Below are 18,761 nucleotides of genomic sequence, written 5' to 3'. Positions count from 1 at the left end.
CATGGCTTTAGAAGCTTCTGATAGGCTAATTGACATCATTTGAGTCAATTGGAGGTGTACCTGTGGATGTATTTCAAGGCCTACCTTCAAAATCAGTGCCTCTTTGCTTGACATCATGGGAAGATCAAAAGAAATCAGCCAAGACCTCAGAAAACAAATTGTAGACCTCCACAAGTCTGGTTCATCCTTGGGAGCAATTTCCAAATGCCTGAAGGTACCACGTTCATCTGTACAAACAATAGTACTCAAGTATAAACACCATGGGACCACACAGCCGTCATACCGCTCAGGAAGGAGACGCTTTCTCTCTCCTAGAGATGAACGTACTTTGGTGCAAAAAGTGCAAATCAATCCCAGAACAACAGCAAAGGACCTTGTAAAGATGCTGGAGGAAACAGGTACAAAAGTATCTATATCCACAGTAAAACGAGTCCTATATTGACATAACCTGAAAGGCCGCTCAGCAAGGAAGAAGCCACTCCTCTAAAACCGCCATAGAAAAGCCAGACTACGATTTGCAACTGCACATGGGGACAAAGATCGTAATTTTTGGAGAAATGTCCTCTGGTCTGATGAAACTAAAATACAACTGTTTGGCCATAATGACCATCGTTATGTTTGGAGGAAAAGGGGGGAGGCTTGCAAGCTGAAGAACCGTGAAGCACGGGGATGGCAGCATCATGATGTGGGGGTGCTTTGCTGCATTAGGGGCTGGTGCACTGCACAAAATTGATGGCATCATGAGGAGGAACATGACGTGGATATATTGAAGCAACATCTCAAGACATCAGTCAGGAAGTTAAAGCTTGGCCGCAAATGGGTCTTCCAAATGGACATTGACCCCAAGCATACTTCCAAAGTTGTGTCAAAATGGCTTAAGGACAACAAAGTCAAGGTATTGGAATGGCCATCACAAAGCCCTGACCGCAATCCAATAGAAAATGTGTGGGCAGAACTGAAAAGGCGTGTGTGAGCAAGGAGGCCTACAAACCTGACTCAGTTACACCAGCTCTGTAAGGAGGAATGGGCCAAAATTCACCCAAATTCTGAGAAGCTTGTGGAAGGCTATCCGACACATTTGTGTTAAACATGTTAAATAATTTAAACGCAATAGACTCAATTAGTATTTGGTAGCATGTAAACTTCTGACCCACTGGGAATGTGATGAAGGAAATAAAAGCTGAAATAAATCATTCTCTACGATTATTCTGACATTTCACATTCTTAACATGAAGTGGTGATCCTAACTGACCTAAGACAATTTTTACTAGGATTAAATGTCAGGAATTGTGAAAAACTGAGTTTAAATGTATTTGGCTAAGGTGTATGTAAACTTCCGACTTCAAATGTACATGTTGGTTTGGTGATTGATTGATTGAAGAACTATGTACATGTAAAAAGCAGAACGTCTGGGTAGCTGTCTAATTAACTGTTCAACAGGCTTTGGGGTAGAAGCGGTTCAGGAGCCTTTTTGCTCCCAGACTTGGTACTCCGGTACCGCTTGCTGTGAGATAGCAGAGAGAACGGACTTCAACTTGGGTGGCAGCAGTCTTTGACAATTTTTAGGCCCTTCCTCTGACACCGCATGGTATAGAGGTCATGGATGCCAGGAAGCTCAGCCCAGGTAGCTCAGCCCGCTACCTTCTGTAGCGCCTTGCGGTCGGATGCCGAGCAGCAGCCAGTCAAGATGCTCTCAGTGGTGCAGCTGTAGAACTTTTTGACGATCTAAGGGCCCATCTTTTCAGCCTCTTGAGGTGGAAGAGGCTTTGTCGTGCCCTCTTCACGACTGTGTTGGTGTGTTTGTACCATGAGTCCTTAGTGATGTGGACTCCGAGGAACTTGAAGCTGTCTCCACTCCAGCCCCGTCGATGTGAATGGGGGCGTGTTCGCCCTCCGTTTCCGGTAGTCCACCATCTGCTTCTTTTTTTCTTGCTGATGTTGAGGGCAAGGTTTTTGTCCTGGCACCACATTGCTAGGTCTCTAACCTCCTCCCTGTAGGCTGTCTCATCGTCGGTGATCAGGCCGGCCACCGTTGTTAGGTACCAGTGTGCGGCAATGTAGTTGTGGGTGAACGTGAAGTACAGGAGAGGGCTAAGCACGCACCCCCGAGGGCCCCCGTGTTGAGGGTCAGCGTGGCGGATGTGTTGTTGCTTACCCTCACCACCTGGGGGCAGCCCTTCAAAGTCCAGTATCCAATTGCAGAGGGAGGTGTTTAATCCCAGGGTCCTTATTTTAGTGATGAGCGTTGAGTGTTGAACGCTGAGCTGTAGTCAACGAACAGCATTTTCACGTACAGTACGTGTTCCTTTTGTCCAGGTGGGAAAGTGCATTAGATTGCGTCATCTGTGGATCTATGGCGTCTTGGTAATCCGTCTTGCCCTGCGGCCTTGTGAACGTTGATCTGTTTAAAGGTCTTACTCACATTGGCTACGGAGAGCGGGATCAACCCCCTCCCTTCAACTGGTTCATGGGGCACATTTACAACGCTAGTCTGCATCTGAGATGCATGTGATGCTGGGAGGGTTATTGACTGAAGGAACAAGTGTCTAAAGTATTAGTATTTAGTAGGCAACAGTATGGAGGCAAAAATAGAGAGTGCTTCAGAAGGCTCTCAGGAAAGGCTCCATGCCAGTTGGTAAACAATGTGGGGTTGGTTCTTGGCAAATGTAACCGCCATTAAGTTATATTGAAATCTGTGCCGAACGCCCTCAAAAAGCAAAGACGGGGTTGCGGTTCAGGACTTCTGGTTTACAGTTGTTAAGACCCACCCCCTCCTGGACTAGAGCCCCAGCAGCACTTTTGACTGGAAAATAAAGTGTGTCCTTTGACCAGCCTTTCTTTATGCAAAGCGAAGTAGATCTGAAACCATCTCTTTTACAAATACGATAGTTAAAAGTACATAAACCCATTGTCATTTGCATGAATCGACTCATAACCATGGTTATGTCGCTAGAACCGAAAAATATGCACGTGCAGAAAATGAATTGCTATGCCTCATATAGTACTCTCTTTGTCTTGCTGTCAAAACATTTTTGCTTTCTCTTGTCAGGAGCTTTTAAGTGACACAAACAATACGCAAACTATGTGCATGCTGCAAAACTCACTCATTCTAGTTTTCACTCATTGTCACTCTGTTGTTGTAGAGTACGGGCGTCGCGTAAAGGAGAGGATGCACCACAACATCCCCCATCGCTTCACCGTGGGACTCAACATGAGGGCCACCAAGTGTTCTGTTTGCCTGGACACCGTGCACTTTGGACGCCAGGCCGCCACCTGCCTAGGTTAGTAGTCCTAATGGGCTTTACTGCCTTTCTTTCTCTGCCACCATAGCACTGCTGTTGCGCTCATGAGCAATGTCCCAGACCACTGCATTATGTTCATTAACCGTGTTTCAACTATTTCTTTCAACCAAACTTCCCTTTGGTTGAAAGAAACCAAACTTCCCTTCTTTTTTTAAAATTATTATTCCCGACACTCGTGTACAGGTATGAAGATGCAATGCAATAGAGTACTTGTTTTCAGCCAACATAACTGAAGACAATCACTCCTCCACAATACATGTATTTCCTTCTCTCTCTTCCTGGTCTTCTGTAGAGTGCAACACCCTCTGCCACCCCAAGTGCTCGCCCTGCCTCCCTGCCACGTGCGGCCTGCCGGCGGAGTACGCCACCCACTTCTCAGAGGCGTTGTGTCGGGAGAAGGCCAGCTCCCCTGCCCTGCAGCTCAAAGAGGCCACTGGCCACGTTCGCCTGGAGGGATGGATGAAACAACCCAGGTCTGTGTTCTCACAGTAGCGTCTTTATTATGGACATTCTTCTGTTTTTTTACCTACCGTACCTTGCTTTATGTAGAGCACTTTGAGAATTTGTTGGAAAGTGGTTTGAAAATGAAACGTCTTCCTCCTCCTTTTCATCTGTCTTGGGCACGAGCTCTGGGTAGGGCCCTTGACAGGGGAAATGTAACACCTCTGAATTGTAAGGTGTGTGTCTCTGCAGGAACTCCAAGCGTGGCCAGCAGGGCTGGGAGAGGAAGTACGTGGTGCTGGACGGGACCAAGGTGTCCATCTTCGACGCTGAACCCAGAGAAGGTACTGCTCCTTGACTTAACTCGCCTTTTTTCTTTCACCAGACTGTTTTGGCAGTGTTTTCATGACCCGTGGCCTCCTGGATCGTATTCATTAGGCAACAGTCTGAAACAGAGAGGGTTCTACCTGGACTTGTAGCGTTGCATAACGTTTTGCTACAGTGGCCCTAGTAAATGTACTTCTGTTGTGTTTCCAGACTCTCTGAAGCCAGAGGAGGAGTTTGAGCTGTGTCTTCCTGATGGAGAGGTGACCATCCACGGAGCAGTGGGAGCCTCGGAGCTCATCAACACGGCCAAATCGGGTACAATGCACTTATAGATACTGTACACATGTAGATTAGAGTCCACCGGTGTTTGTCTTGGACAGAAATAAGTGCTGGTACTCCTTTTGTGCCGGTACTGTTTATATTTAGGTGCAGGAGCGCCACAATACTTGTGAGCTAATATTCTATAAGAGGAACAGGAGCTCAAGCAGTAGAACATTTTGAGGTGCCGGTACTCAGCTCCGGTGAGCTCCTGCCCAAGTCGAGCACTGGGATCCACCTGCCTAATGCACTTGGAGATCAGAGTAGAACTTCTGTTTCCCAGAAAACTCCATCTGGAACACACTAAGTTAATGAACACCTGACCTCTCCCTACATCCTAACTTGTGCAAAACTACCTAAACTCATCCTATTTGATGACTCTTTGCAGGAGTAATTGCACAGTCGTAAGGTAGCTAAACTGCTGAGCCTGTCGCTGTTTTGTATTTGAATGTGATCTGTAGTCTCTGTCCCTTCACTCTCGTATCTTGCTTCTGTCTGTGTTTCTGTCTGTGTGCAGACACCCCGTACATCCTGAAGCTGGAGTCTCACCCACACACCACCTGTTGGCCCGGCCAGTCCCTGTACTTCATGGCTCCCAGCTTCCCAGACAAGCAGCGCTGGGTGGCTGTCCTGGAGTCAGTCGTAGCCGGCAGCAGGGGCTCCAAGGACAAGGTGGAGGCTGACGCGGTGAGTGGACGTGCTTGTGTGCATATCTCGAAAGCCGTCTTCAATCTCTAGTCGGGTTGATATTTGAAGTGTTGTTACTTTCGAGGTCTGCGCCGGAGTTCTCCTACTAGTTTACAGATGGAACCCACACTCAAACATGAGAGAGCAAGACTTTCTTGGTGTTTGCCGAGAGAATAGGGTGTACTCCCACTCAATAGTATCTCTTTCTCTCCCCTTCCCACCCCTTTCCCTCTCTCTTTGTCTGCATGTTGTTCCTCTACCGTCTGTGTTTATGGATGTTGTCAATGATTTTATGCGTGAATACATATTTTACACACGCTGTATGTGTAAAATACACTGGGGTGTTGTTGACCACACTGTAGACAGCTGTTCCTAAAAGACAGAAGAACCTCTCCCCGCTGGTCCAGGTAAAGAGCTGCACGAGCCTCTGCCTTATGCTTGGGCCCAAGCGTATGCTTTGATTGACAGAGCATGCAGTAAACACACTTACTGTATACATACCCATGCACACACACTACACATTCAACATGTCAGTCACACATACAGTGCAAGCACACGCTCTCTCGACCCTGAAGAGCAGCCACATACCCACACATTGCAGCACCCATGCAGTGCATGTATGTGAGACGACACTGCTGTGCAGCTTTGTCCGCCGGCGTCATGCATGCACGCCCAGAGTCATATACGCCACACCCGCCCATGCAGCCCTGCGATACAATTGATAGATTGATTGGTCGATCAATTGGTTTGTCTGGTGTACCATTGTGATTTTGTACATTTTGATATCTTCCTGTTTTTCTTTTCTTGCGTGAAATGTTGTATGGAAATTGGAACGTGCTACATAAGTAAAATCGTTATAGTTATTGCAAACCCACCCCCAATTGCCCATATCCATCCCCATGTTGTCACCTGCTTCACCCCTGCAAACCACTTGCCTCTGTCACATCCACTGTATACTGTAGGCTATATGACCCTCACAACTTCCTGCATTGACATTAGTAGATACTGGGGGCTTTGTCTTGGTAAAATGCTAGGTTAGGTTTACACGTCACGATTCCTGACCTGGCCTGTGTTCCTCTCCCTCTGATGACAGAAACTGTTGGGTAACTCTCTGCTGAAGCTGGAAGGAGACGACCGACTGGACATTAACTGTACCCTGCCCCTCACCGACCAGGTACGTGTGCGAGTTTTATGCAGGATTGTGCTTCACTATGCATACAGAACCAGGAAACTTACCCAGGGAACTGGGTAAGCGATTGGGAATTGATTTAAATCTTACCTGAAGTTTCACATTGGCTTTCTCTCTCCCCCGCCATAGATAGTGTTGGTTGGCTCTGAGGAGGGTCTGTATGCCCTGAACGTCATTAAGAACAGCCTGACTCACATCCCCGGCCTGGCCTCCGTCTTCCAGATCCAGATTATCAAGGAGCACGACAAGCTGCTCATAATTACTGGTCAGTATTGTGGACAAACTCTGCCTACTATTATAGGCTTTAGCTTCGTGAGCTACTGGAAACATGGTCTTGAAAAAATAGACCCCATTTCCAATATCAGGTATATGCGAGTATCAAACCTGGCTTGCAGATTTGTGTTAGCTCCCCAAGCTAAAGCCTGATAGAAAGCATGGGCTCTGGGAGTTAAAATCTGTCTTCAGGTCTCAGAATGTGTCCTTAGCTGGATCGCCTGCTTAAATAAAGCTTAAATAAACAGGCAAGTTACTCAGCATGTGAGTGTAGTTCACTGAATCATCTCCGCTACAGTACTTGCAGTTTAGCAGTACTGCGATTCTGAATCGTGTTAGTGTAGTGCAATAACTGATGAAACTGATCACAAATGTGTTATATTGGATGGAGGATGCAGTTGGTACTGTATGTGTTTGTTGCTGATATCTGTACCATGTCCCGTCCAGGAGAGGAGCGGGCCCTGTGTCTGGTGGAGATCAAGAAGGTGAAGCAGTCTCTGTCTCAGTCCCATCTCCCGGCTCAGCCAGATCTCAGCCCATACATCTTTGAGACCGTCAAGGGATGCCACCTCTTCTCCTCTGGCAAGGTGAGCCACCGATTTGCGATTCTTAACTTTTCTTCATGGATTTTTCACCTTATCGAAATAGGACGAAACAATGTTTTCTGGGGTAAAACTTTGTTTCAATCATAGCAAATTATTCAAGCACCTTTTCATGTTGTCTGTGCCTTCCTTGAAACTGTGGACACGACTGATTACGCAGTATTTCTGGAGTGATCGTTGTCCCAACTGTGTTGTTATTGGCCCTTGTGCAGATTGAGAATGGCACGTGTATCTGTGCCGCCATGCCCAACAAGATCACCATCCTGCGCTACAACGACAGCCTCAATAAGTTCTGCATCAGGAAAGAGATTGAGACGTCAGAGCCCTGCAGCTGTATCCATTTCACAGGCTACAGCATCATCATCGGCACCAACAAGTTCTATGAGATGGAGATGAAGCAGTACGTGCTGGAAGGTAGGTCAGCAACTCATCACACAGGATACAACATGTTCAAGGTACACTGTTATCTCGGGATAACTAGGGTGTTGTTCATTAGGCACCAAACAGACTGAAACAGGGAGAGATTACCTGGTTATTTTTTGTGTAATTGGTTGATTGATTGGTGTGGGGACCTTTCTTGCAGAGTTCCTGGATAAGAACGATGTGACGTTGGCCTCGGCCATCTTTGCGGCCTCCTCCCACAGTTTCCCCATCTCCATCATCCAGGTCACCCAGGCACCGCAGAAAGACGAGTACCTGCTCTGCTTCCACGGTCAGACATGTTTCATACACACTTCTATAGGCCGTGCGTCTTTGTCTTTCCGTTAGGAGAATGTGGTGCCGGATATTTGAGAAATTCACCGGACCCATATGCATTGGCTGCATAACCTGATTAGGTGCTCAGAATGACAGAAATCACATTTAGATTATGGTAGTTCATCTTAACAGAACATGCAACTCGAGGATGCAACGGCGTGTGTCCTTCCTACCTAATTCTGATGCGCACTTTGAAGATGTTAGAATAACTGTCCACGTTTACTGTTCCTCAGACAACAAGACTAGTAACGAACAGCAGTTGGCCTAGGCTATATAAAACAAATATTAAAAACCATTGAGGCTGATCCAACCGATCAGAATGTTTAGCTTGAAATGTTGATGAACTATTATTTTTTCATATTATAAGCGTAGCAATGCACACAAGGCAGTAGACTATGTGCGACTGTTTGTTCTATAATGCAATTAGCGGGAAAACACTGACAAAAACGCACTGCACATGTGAGTGGTTTAATGTGATAGAAATGAAAATATCCGTTAGCAATTTAGAAAGGGAGGAGATCTAAAGATGCAAACACTAGTATCGGTTGCTAATATGACTAGGATTGTGCCTTTGGCTACTGGACAATGAAAGTAAGTTGATTTGAAAAGAAATACAACATGAGAGAAATTTGTTACTGGTTTCAATAGAATATGGAAGTCTCAATAAAATAATTTCCTCCAAGTTTTATGGTCGGATTTTGGCTAGGCTACTTTGAAGCAAGGTAAAACATGCCTCATAATATGAAGTAAAAAATTCAATTTTCAACCAATGAAGTATGTTTTCAAGTGCATACTGCCTCCAGCTCATTGCAAAGTGTTGCGCGGAAGCCTGCTTACTGTTTCCAATGCACTTGAATGGCGAAAGGAAGCGCGCTTCAATTACCACTTGAGAAATAAAAGAGTAGCTGTTTTTAATCATGGCCATCAAAACTGTTTTTAATCATGGCCATCAAAACTGTTTTTAATCATGTCCATCAAAACTGTTTTTAATCATGGCCATCAACTGTTTTTAATCATGGCCATCAAAACTGTTTTGAACACGCGATTGCCTTTAGAATTGTTATGAAAGCGCGTTTCACTCCCGAAACAAATTTAACTAGCTGTTTGAGGAGCTGTAGCAGCAGCTCATCCGCTGACAGATTATCCGCTCAAGCTAGGCTCTGTATCTGTAGGCTGCGTGCGTGTAATAATATAAATAATGACTACGCGCTCATTTAATTCCACTAAATTATGCAAATGAACTTATAGGCCGATACACATGTCCGGTCAAATGTATTTCCATCGACTGGTATATTCATCAATGAATAGGCTAAAAAGCATGTATTTCTTTTTTTATCTGCTTTTCTTTTTCGGCCAGAAGCCGTTTTTTACCGTTTAAATGCGTGTGCATGAGAGATGGCGTGTGTGAGAGAGGGAGAGTGCCTGTGCTGTCTTTATGATTATGTAATGACTGAGTAGTGTAGCCATGCTCTGATGACTGCTAAAAATGTCCGTTATATTCATTTCCACATAGTTTGCAATGCACACCAGCAGTATCACTTATTTCTATTGTGATGATTCCTTATGCAGAGTTCGGGGTGTTTGTGGACGCATACGGCCGCAGGAGTCGAAGTGAGGACATCAAATGGAGCCGTCTGCCTCTCTCGTTTGGTAAGTCAAAATCATTTTACATCTGAAACTATCATCTCGGAGTGATCCAAACAAAAGCATTGAAGAATTGCCATCTAGAAAAGTGTTATAATAAGACATTATAGGGGCTTGTAACACAGTGCTCCTCTCCATATCAGCCTACAGAGAACCCTACCTGTTTGTGACCTACTTCAACTCGTTGGATGTGATCGAGGTCCAGGGCCACTCTGCTCTAGGGTGAGATCACCTCACTGATCCTTTACTTAACTGCAACCCTGAGCTAGTTAACATAACATTGTAAGAAATCAATGGGGGGTATTGTGTCTTGGTCAGGGCCCACTCGTACGCTCACCTGGACATCCCCAACCCGCGCTACCTGGGCCCAGCCATCTCCTCCGGAGCCATTTACCTGGCATCGTCCTACCAGAACAAGCTCCGGGTCATCTGCTGTAAGGGCAACCTGGGACAGGAGGGGGAGCTGCAGAGGAATGGCTCTGGACGCAGGTACGTTAATATGGCTCTTTCTTCCGGGATTTGGAGCAACAATGGGGATTCTTCATTCTGTCACTGCACCTTCTGTTGGCTGAGCTGGTTAGTGGAGGCAGGATTGGGCCGGGTCATGGTTACAGTGTGACTTCCCTTCTCTCTAATTTCACCCATTGTTTAAATTCCACCAGGAATCACTGAAGTGCACGATGATGGTGTGGAGCTTCTCACAGGTGGCACACTTGCTGCATGGGTTGGCATACAAATGACATACAGTAGGTTGGCATGCAGGTTGCATAAGTTGGCATACAGGTGGCATAGGTTGGCGTACAGGTGGCATAGGTTGCTGTACAGGTGGCATAGGTTGGGCGTACAGGTGGCATAGGTTGGTGTACAGGTGGCATAAGTTGGCGTACAGGTGGCATAGGTTGGCGTACAGTTGACATACAGGTGGCATAGGTTGGCATACAGTTGACATACAGGTGGCATAGGTTGGTGTACAGGTGGCATACAGGTGGCATAGGTATGGTGTACAGGTGGCATAGGTTGGCATACAGTTGACAGGTTGTCATACAGTTGATATAGTTTGGCAAACAGGTGGCATAGGTTAGCGTACATAACTGGTGAACTATCTGGTGATGGTGTTCCATCTGCTACACCATCTAAGACCTGGATTAATACTAGCCTCTGTTCTTTGCAGGAGGAAGATTTCATTTTTTATTTGTAACAAAGCCTAAGTAAGGCAATTTTTATTCAAAATGGCCCCTGTGTGATGTTATAATAAAATATCTAAAATAAAGTATGGACACTTCTTGTATTTTCTGAGACTTCCTGTATCAACCAATCAAGCACCTGCATTAATATACATAATATTGCAGTGACTGTGTGTTTAGAGTTAGCTGATTTGACCACCGTACCATATAGTGCTTTATGATGTTTAAAGAACAGTAGAGAGGGTTCATTGCTATTTTTCCTCATCTTCATCAAAAATACAGTACAAAGACCGAATTCAAAAAAGCCATCCCAAATGTAATTTGTCAACCCTCATTCAGCCGTTATCCATACATGGAAAAGTGTTGTACTCTCTCTGTGCAATTTAGGGCTGAAAATGAGTGTTGATTAGAATGCTAAATAAAGTGTAGGTGTGCCACCTCCGTGCAGGTCACGGATGGAAAAAGACCAGCTACAATTTTCATATCACTGAATCCATAATCCTCTGTGGACTATAGAATTGGAGATGTGACTTCTGGAGCTAACATGGTGACGATATGACGCAATCTCTTTAGCTCGCTATCCATTGGTGGAACCAAATGTGCAGTCAGCCATGTCTCATTTTTCTCCGTTGCACTTGCTCATTCTAGTCTCCTACTGTGACAGAGTGTGGCTAACAAATTACCTGTCTGCATTATCGCCGGGGATTTCAATGAGAATTGCTTTCTCCACATCCAAAGCCGTTGCTCGCTGCAGTCATTATTTAATTTTACAGAGCTATTGAGGGTATTACACTAGCCATAGTTTTGATAGACATAAGCTTAATATGCATTTACACTGAACAGCTGCTTTTTCCATGACAGACTGACTGGGTGAATCCAGGTGAAAGCTACTATCCCTTATTGATGTCACTTGTTAAATCCACTTCAATCAGTGTAGATGAAGGGGAGTAGATAAGTTAAAGCTTTTTAAGCCTTGAGACAATTGAGACATGGATTGGGTGTGTGTGTGCCATTCAGAGGGTGAATGGGCAAGACAAAATATTTAAGTGCCTTTGAACCGGGGTATGGTAGTAGGTGCCAGGTGCACTGGTTTGTGTCAAGAACTGCAATGCTGCTGGGTTTTTTCACGCTCAACAGTTTCCCTTGCGTATCAAGAATGGTCCACCACCCAACGGACATCCAGCCAACTTGACACAACCGTGGGTTGCATTGGAGTCAACATGGAAAGGCATCCCTGTGAACCGCTTTCGACACTGTAGTCCATTCCCCGATAAATTAAGGCTGTTCTGAGAGCAAAGGGCTTTAACTCAATATTAGGAAGATGTTCCTAATGTTTGGTATAATCAGTGTATGTTTAATTGACCACTTTGTACCAATCACTTCTGCAAGCTGGATGCATAAGTTGCTCTTCCATGGTTCTTGTTCATACAGATAGTTCCCCTCCCATGACCCCAGCAGTACACTATGCAATGCTTTCTTGACACCATCTCTGATGGTCTAACAAAATGTTGACCCTGTGATCTTTGTCATGTGGTTCCTCTCCATCTCCACAATGGGTCTCTCCACCCCCTTTCCGTCCGCAGCCCCAACAAGCGTGGGCCGCCTTCCTACAACGAGCACATCACCAAGCGCCTGGCGGCCAGCCCCGCGTTGCACAGTGACCCAGGCACGCCGCGCCGCTACCGCGAGGCCCGCACCGAGTTCCGCCGCGATAAGTCGCCCGGCCGCCCGCCGCACTCAGTGGAGAGGGAGAAGTCTCCCAGTGGTAGGATGATGATGGACCCCCGTCTGGCCAGGTCTCCAGGAAGGGCCATGGGGGGGGACCTACGCCTCGACCGCTCCCCAGGGAAGCTGATGGACCGGGATGTGAGGAGGGAGAGGTCACCTGGCCGGGGGTTCGAGGAGCAGCAGCCTGGAGTTCGTCAGAGACTCCACACTAGCTCCGGTCGCACGCCCCTCACCACTGTCAACAAGGTGAGACAGTAGACTATGTACAGAATACTTCCCAGAGTCCTATGTACTTCCCTTGCCCACATTACTTGACATAACTTGAGTGGTATTGGGTGCATTACTTTTGATCAAAGGCCTATGGTCCCATGCTCTGTCTTTTTAAAATAGTGGATGGATATGCTGACTCACTGAAATGTATTTTTCAATAAGACGTTCCTATTCCAGTGATATTGTTACGGAACCAATAACTAGCCTATGGATATTGTTACACTCGTTAGGGGTCTTAGGCCTAGTTAACCGGGCTGTAACCTGAATGAATGTGTGTATTTATGTGAGAAATCAGTGTATGCGCCTAGGTGTTGAATGTGTCTCTCTCGACTTCTTGGTCGGCCAGTCCAAGCGGATTATTATTTGTTTTCGATGGTGACGAAAAAGGAAAGTGCAAACAGGCATGCCCAAACAAGATTCAAAACCAAACGAAAGGCCTCATTGCCACAAAACCAACCAGCAGCCTCACAGCTCTCCAAGCTGGCACTCTGACTGATCACCTCAATTGGCAGCACCTGATGTGCTTATCAACCAGGCTCAGCCCCTGGATGAGATTGCTGCTGCCCCCTGGGGGAATAGTGTGGAAGTGTATACTGGATAGTGGGTTTGCCTATGTCCTAACACTAACCGTATCACTTGACCCTATTTGTCTCTGATCTTTCTGTACAGGTGTGGGATCAGTCATCTGTTTGAGTGACAGCAGCGCTACATCAATCAGAAGAGTGACATCCCCAGCACAGCACATCACTCAGTTCTTACCAGGGTTAGGGAAGAGGAGCGGGGTCAGAATACTGCATCACCTAGAGAGCCCAATAGGAAAAGCAGCTAAAGCGTTGATGACCTACTGTCGATGCTGAATGTCATGTGTATGGGTTTTTACTAGAATAAATAATACAAATAATAATAATGTTGATATACATTAACAAATAAAAAAAAGTATCCAACATTTAAAGTCAGCAAGGACCAAAACATAACATTTGTCACAAACACTGACAAAAACGCTTGGAATATCTGCAAAATTAAATCCTGGAAACAGCACTTACAGATGAGGCTTCAGAGTTTAGAAACACAACTAAATGTTCTCCTGGATTTGCTCTCACCCTGTGCATATCAGCTAGATCAGTGGTGGGCATCTCCTAGGGATGCAGTGTGTGCAGTCTTTTGATACAGCCCAGCACTAACACTCATTCAAATAATCAACTAATCCTAGTCTTTGATTTACATCAAGTGTAATTAGGTGTGTGTGTGTTAGAGATGATATGGAATAAAGTCTACACACCCACAGCGGCCCTCTAGTACTGGTCCATCCCTGAGCTAGATGACTACAGCTGACACACTAAAACTGCGCTACCCACAATCCCCAGCACCAGCTGGCTCTCGGGCCTTTATAAATCATCACGATGCTATTTGACACTGTAAATAGGCAGACTTAGGTTTAGTCCGAAATTGCACCCTACTCCATATATAGTGCACTACTTTTGTCAAAAGTAGTACACTTTATAAAGATTAGGATGCCATTTCAGACTGAGCCTGACTTTTTATAGATACTGAAAGGGAACCTCAAGGCTGGAAAAGCCACGTCTATTTTTGTTAAAGAGAAAAGTGATTGTTGTGTGTCCTCTTGAATGTCAAATGAATATTATTCTTTTAAAAACGTCCTTTATCAAGTGAGCATTTTGCCCTGGTCCCATCTTGTGTAATGCACTTCCACACGCAAAAGCAAACTTACATGCAGCTTGAGAAATCATTAAGCTTACAACCCACTACTTGAATATTTCTTTTTTTACCCCAATCTCCCCTTACCTTGTGTATACCCTCCAAATTGTTGTTTGTGATTGATCGGTGAAGAAAATCATGTTCTTTGATTAACTGATTCTTAAGGCATGGATGTACTTAAATGAGAATGGAAAATACATATCCTATGATCTTCAACTTCATTTCAGTGAACTACATGCGGTTTGACACTGGAGCATGGGCGATTAAAGAAAGAAAGCTACATGTTTTAGTTAGCCTTCAATTTCCATTTTCTTTCAAATCCTCCTGAGCTATTATGAGCGACATTTTCCTACTGCTAAACACCTCTCGTGCAGAAAGAACAAATATGGTATTTTCAGTCACATAAGCCTACTCTTTATACTTTAATATATCTACTTACTTTTGATTTACTTATTCTTGATATAAAAAAACAAAAATCTGTCATTTTTATTTATTTATTTCTATTCAACCAAATTCAGTGTAGCACTGAAAGGTCATGTAGCAAATGCTTTTGGAACAGATTGGCTTACATGTGCAATAAGAAAGCTTTTGCTCACATCCTCTATACACAGAAGCAGACAGTTTTTGTTTTACTCAGCATCAGGGTGGGAGTGAACAGGGTTGTAAATCGATTTTAATTTCAGACTTGCTTATCAATTTACCATCTGCTACGTAAGTCCAGCCTTCTACTGTTTCAGATTTCAGAAACTTTGCTGGACCAAAATACCAGTGATGCACAGATATGAGCTAAACTTTAGATATGTGCATTTTGCGGATTCCGTTTAGACGAGGAACATGTCGCCCTGTGCTCGATATGAAGATATTGATGTCTTACAAATGCTAACAAAAGATGTACTAGCTTTCCCTGTAGAGTTTTGTCACACAATATTAAACATAACCACTGTCTTTAATTGCTGGCGTATATCCTGTGTGGCCTATGTGGAATCGTGCGAGAAAGAGCGATTCTGTAAGAAAGAGGGAGAAAGAGATTTTGTGTGTGTTCATGTCCAGTGTGTTAGGGTAACAATGCACATTTGGTATTCACTAGCTGCCCCAGCCTCACTGACGCCATCCCATTCTAGAGCCACTGGCATGCAGAGCAGCAGCGGCTATTTGTGTCTTAAACTGGGAATAACTCTGAGGAGAAAGACAGCTGCCTGCCTGCCCAGGAACAATTGTTCATCTGAGGGACGTGGGTGAGTGAGTGGCATACAAATTTGAAATGTAATCTTCATACATGTTGCATTAAAGTTTAGATGTAGACAGCTGTAATTGTCTAAATTAGGGGGAGCTTATACAGTCCTGTTTCACTGTATCTACATGTGAGTAACCTGTACAGGTGTGAAATGGAAATGTGTTTTTTTGCATATTCCACTCCCTCTGAGACACCCTCAGAGAATGAGTTCACAGCCAGGTGATCAGCCATTATCAACGGTGACCATGGAGAAGTTAGGGATAAGTGCCTTGTCGGCTCAGGCATTCGACCCACCAACCGTTTGCTTACTGGCCCAATACCTCTAACCGCCAGGCTACCTATCTGACTTTTCGACCTCAAATTAACAAGTTACTAGAGACTCCTTCCATGCTGTGAAGGGACAGAGATTATGGCAGAAGTGACATATGCTACTTAGACATTGACTAGTTGTTAAACACCTGGCTGAAAGTGAGAAGATTGACAATGACGAGGTGAAGAAGGCTTTCAGCACGTCAGGACCTTTATATAGACAAGCCCCCCACCCAGACAATGTTGGGAGATTCTGCCCCTGCCCTGGCCCTAACACCCTATTCACTGATTGGCACTTTAGCACTTTCCCTTGCCAGCATGACAGGACCTGACAGGAGTGGTACTGGGTGACTTGTGAACTCTAATTGACACATTGTAAGGCGCTGTTCTCCGTCTCAACAGGGTCACACTTAAGTATTGGAACCCAGCTAATGTTGCGCTGCAGAGTTTGGAATGTGAAACTGGGTGCAAATGATTTTGAACAGCTTCCTTTCCTGGTCTCCTTTCGTTAAAGAGTTTGTTCACAGAAAATACAAATTGACATGATTTTCCAGCTACCTTGGCTGCTGTTTTTAAACACGCTTATGATACAAAGTTGCATGCTCTAAAACTGTTAGAAAGATTTATGTGAAGAGAGAGTTAACTAGCTATGACCGCTTGAGTGAAGTGTGGGCTCTGTAAATGAGTGATATGTATAGAAGCATGTGAGAGATGTGACTGGGCTTGCTCCACTGTTAACCCAGCGTGCCAGTCACACTCCTGACAGCGGCAGGGCTATAAATAATGGCTTAATAAGCTAATATATGTCCACACTGCCTTTTCATCTTTAAAATTATTGTTTTATTGGCCTTAGACAAACAAATGAACATGTAATGACGGCATAAACACACATCTAACAAATGGAAGAGCATAGAGGTAGTGGTAGTAGCCTAGTAGAGGTAGATAGGCTACTAGCTGCCAAAAACCTTTTTCGCCGAGCTGTACTGCGCTGGCCTGATTACAGAACCAGCACAGTACAATTTGGGTCAGCATGATGGTGTGAAAAGGGTGTAACATACTAGGTAATCGGGGCTATGCTTCCGCTAAGACCACAACCACTCAACAGCTGGCTCTTAGTTCCTCTAGTTATGTCTAGAGTGCAAAGAACCTTGGCGTGACTCTGGACAACACCCTGTCGGTCTCTGCGAATGTCAAAGCAGTGACTCACTCCTGCGGGTTTATGCTCTACAACAGGGTTCCCCAACTGGCGGCCCGCGGGCGGTTTTATTTGGCCCCCCAGGTTTTATGAGCAAAACCATATATTTAAATGTTTTATTATTTTCATTGTTGGACTTATAAGACTGTAAAAACACCAGGAAATGATCTCCAAGGGATTTTAATGTAAGAAATCAGTTCCCAAGTATTCCCACGCATAATAGACACATGATTGTATACAAATGTAAGCAAGGTTTGAAATAATTATGTTTTAGTCAAACATATATGTTTTGGCTTCTTGCAGTCAATTTGCAGTCTACAAATTATTTGTAATTATATACTTGGTGATTCAAGCCCTGAATGCTGATTGTCTGACAGGTGTGGTATATCAGACCGTATACCACGGGTATGACAAAACATTTATTTGTAATATGCTAATTACGTTGGTAACCAGTTTATAATAGCAATAAGGCACCTCAGGGGTTTGTGGTATATGGCCAATATACAACAGCTAAGGACTGTATCCAGGCACTCCACGTTGCATCGTGCATTAGAACAGCCCTTAGCCATGGTATATTGGCCATGTACCACACGCCCTCTGCCTTATTGCTTAATTATGTTGCGGCCCCCCGACCATCTGCTCAAGACAAAAATCGTAGAGTACGACCCTACCTCACACAGGAAGCGGCACAGATCCTAATCCAGGCACTTGTCATCTCCCATCTGGACTACTGCAACTGTCTCCTGGCTGGGCTCCCTGTTTGTGCCATCAAACCCCTGAAACTTATCCAGAACGCTGCAGCCGGCCTGGTGTTCAACCTCTCCCATGTCACCCCGCTCCTCCGCACACTCCACTGGCTTCCAGTCGAAGCTCGCATCCACTACAAGATCATGGTACTTGCCTATGGAGCAGCAAGAGGAACTGCCCCTCCCTACCTTCAGGCTATTGCCAAATCCTACACCTCAACCCGAGTACTCTGGTCCCGTGTGGCTCAGTTGGTAGAGCATGGCGCTTGCAACGCCAGGGTTGTGGGTTCATTCCCCACGGGGGGACCAGGATGAATATGTATGAACTTTCCAATTTGTAAGTCGCTCTGGATAAGAGCGTCTGCTAAATGACTTAAATGTAAATGTACTCTGTTCTGCCACCTCTGGTGTCTTGGCCCTCCCACCCCTAAGGGAGGGCAGCTCCCACTCAGCCCAGTCAAAGCTCTTCTCTGTCCTGGCACCACAATGGTGGAACCAGCTTCCCCCTGAAACTAAGACAGCAGAGTCCCTGCCCATCTTCTGAAAACATCTGAAACCCTACCTATTCAAAGAGTATGTTAAATAATCCCACAGCACACCCTCCTCACCCCACCTCCCACCTTACTAGTTCTGAATTTGCTGATAGCTACTGTATTGAAGAAAAATGTACTTACTATGACTGAGATATGTGGTTGTACCACCTAGCTATCTTAAGATGAATGCACAAACTGTAAGTCACTCCGGATAAGAGTGTCTGTTAAATGACTCAAATGTCTGTACACACACACACAATATGGGCTGTGGATTGAACCGGCATCACGTCTGCTTTGAGGTTGTGAG

The 18,761-nt window shown here is 45.1% G+C and overlaps 1 protein-coding gene across 4 annotated transcripts in view; it reads left to right on the top strand.

The window, feature by feature from the left end:
* The window catches only part of LOC139562281 (citron rho-interacting kinase-like), a 52,802-nt gene extending 37,415 nt beyond the window's left edge, over nucleotides 1-15,387 (top strand). For 2 of the 4 annotated variants that reach the window (XM_071379848.1, XM_071379858.1), the window contains 16 exons: nucleotides 3,144-3,281; nucleotides 3,595-3,775; nucleotides 3,996-4,087; nucleotides 4,281-4,385; nucleotides 4,906-5,075; nucleotides 5,438-5,482; nucleotides 6,169-6,249; nucleotides 6,394-6,529; nucleotides 6,985-7,124; nucleotides 7,352-7,553; nucleotides 7,723-7,851; nucleotides 9,465-9,545; nucleotides 9,683-9,761; nucleotides 9,858-10,028; nucleotides 12,307-12,697; nucleotides 13,391-15,387. In XM_071379848.1, coding sequence (XP_071235949.1) covers nucleotides 3,144-3,281; nucleotides 3,595-3,775; nucleotides 3,996-4,087; nucleotides 4,281-4,385; nucleotides 4,906-5,075; nucleotides 5,438-5,482; nucleotides 6,169-6,249; nucleotides 6,394-6,529; nucleotides 6,985-7,124; nucleotides 7,352-7,553; nucleotides 7,723-7,851; nucleotides 9,465-9,545; nucleotides 9,683-9,761; nucleotides 9,858-10,028; nucleotides 12,307-12,697; nucleotides 13,391-13,414 — 2,165 coding nt within the window. In that variant the 3' untranslated portion in view covers nucleotides 13,415-15,387. The remainder of the gene's footprint in view (nucleotides 1-3,143; nucleotides 3,282-3,594; nucleotides 3,776-3,995; nucleotides 4,088-4,280; nucleotides 4,386-4,905; nucleotides 5,076-5,437; nucleotides 5,483-6,168; nucleotides 6,250-6,393; nucleotides 6,530-6,984; nucleotides 7,125-7,351; nucleotides 7,554-7,722; nucleotides 7,852-9,464; nucleotides 9,546-9,682; nucleotides 9,762-9,857; nucleotides 10,029-12,306; nucleotides 12,698-13,390) is intronic. The other 2 variants (XM_071379875.1, XM_071379868.1) reach the window with 1 other exon arrangement.
* Nucleotides 15,388-18,761: the final 3,374 nt, after the last annotated feature.

Source organism: Salvelinus alpinus, chromosome 2 (genome assembly GCF_045679555.1).
Source record: "Salvelinus alpinus chromosome 2, SLU_Salpinus.1, whole genome shotgun sequence".
NCBI classification, from domain to species: domain Eukaryota; kingdom Metazoa; phylum Chordata; class Actinopteri; order Salmoniformes; family Salmonidae; genus Salvelinus; species Salvelinus alpinus.
Note: the sequence above shows the minus strand (reverse complement) of the source record. Positions and strands in the feature narration are given on the sequence as shown.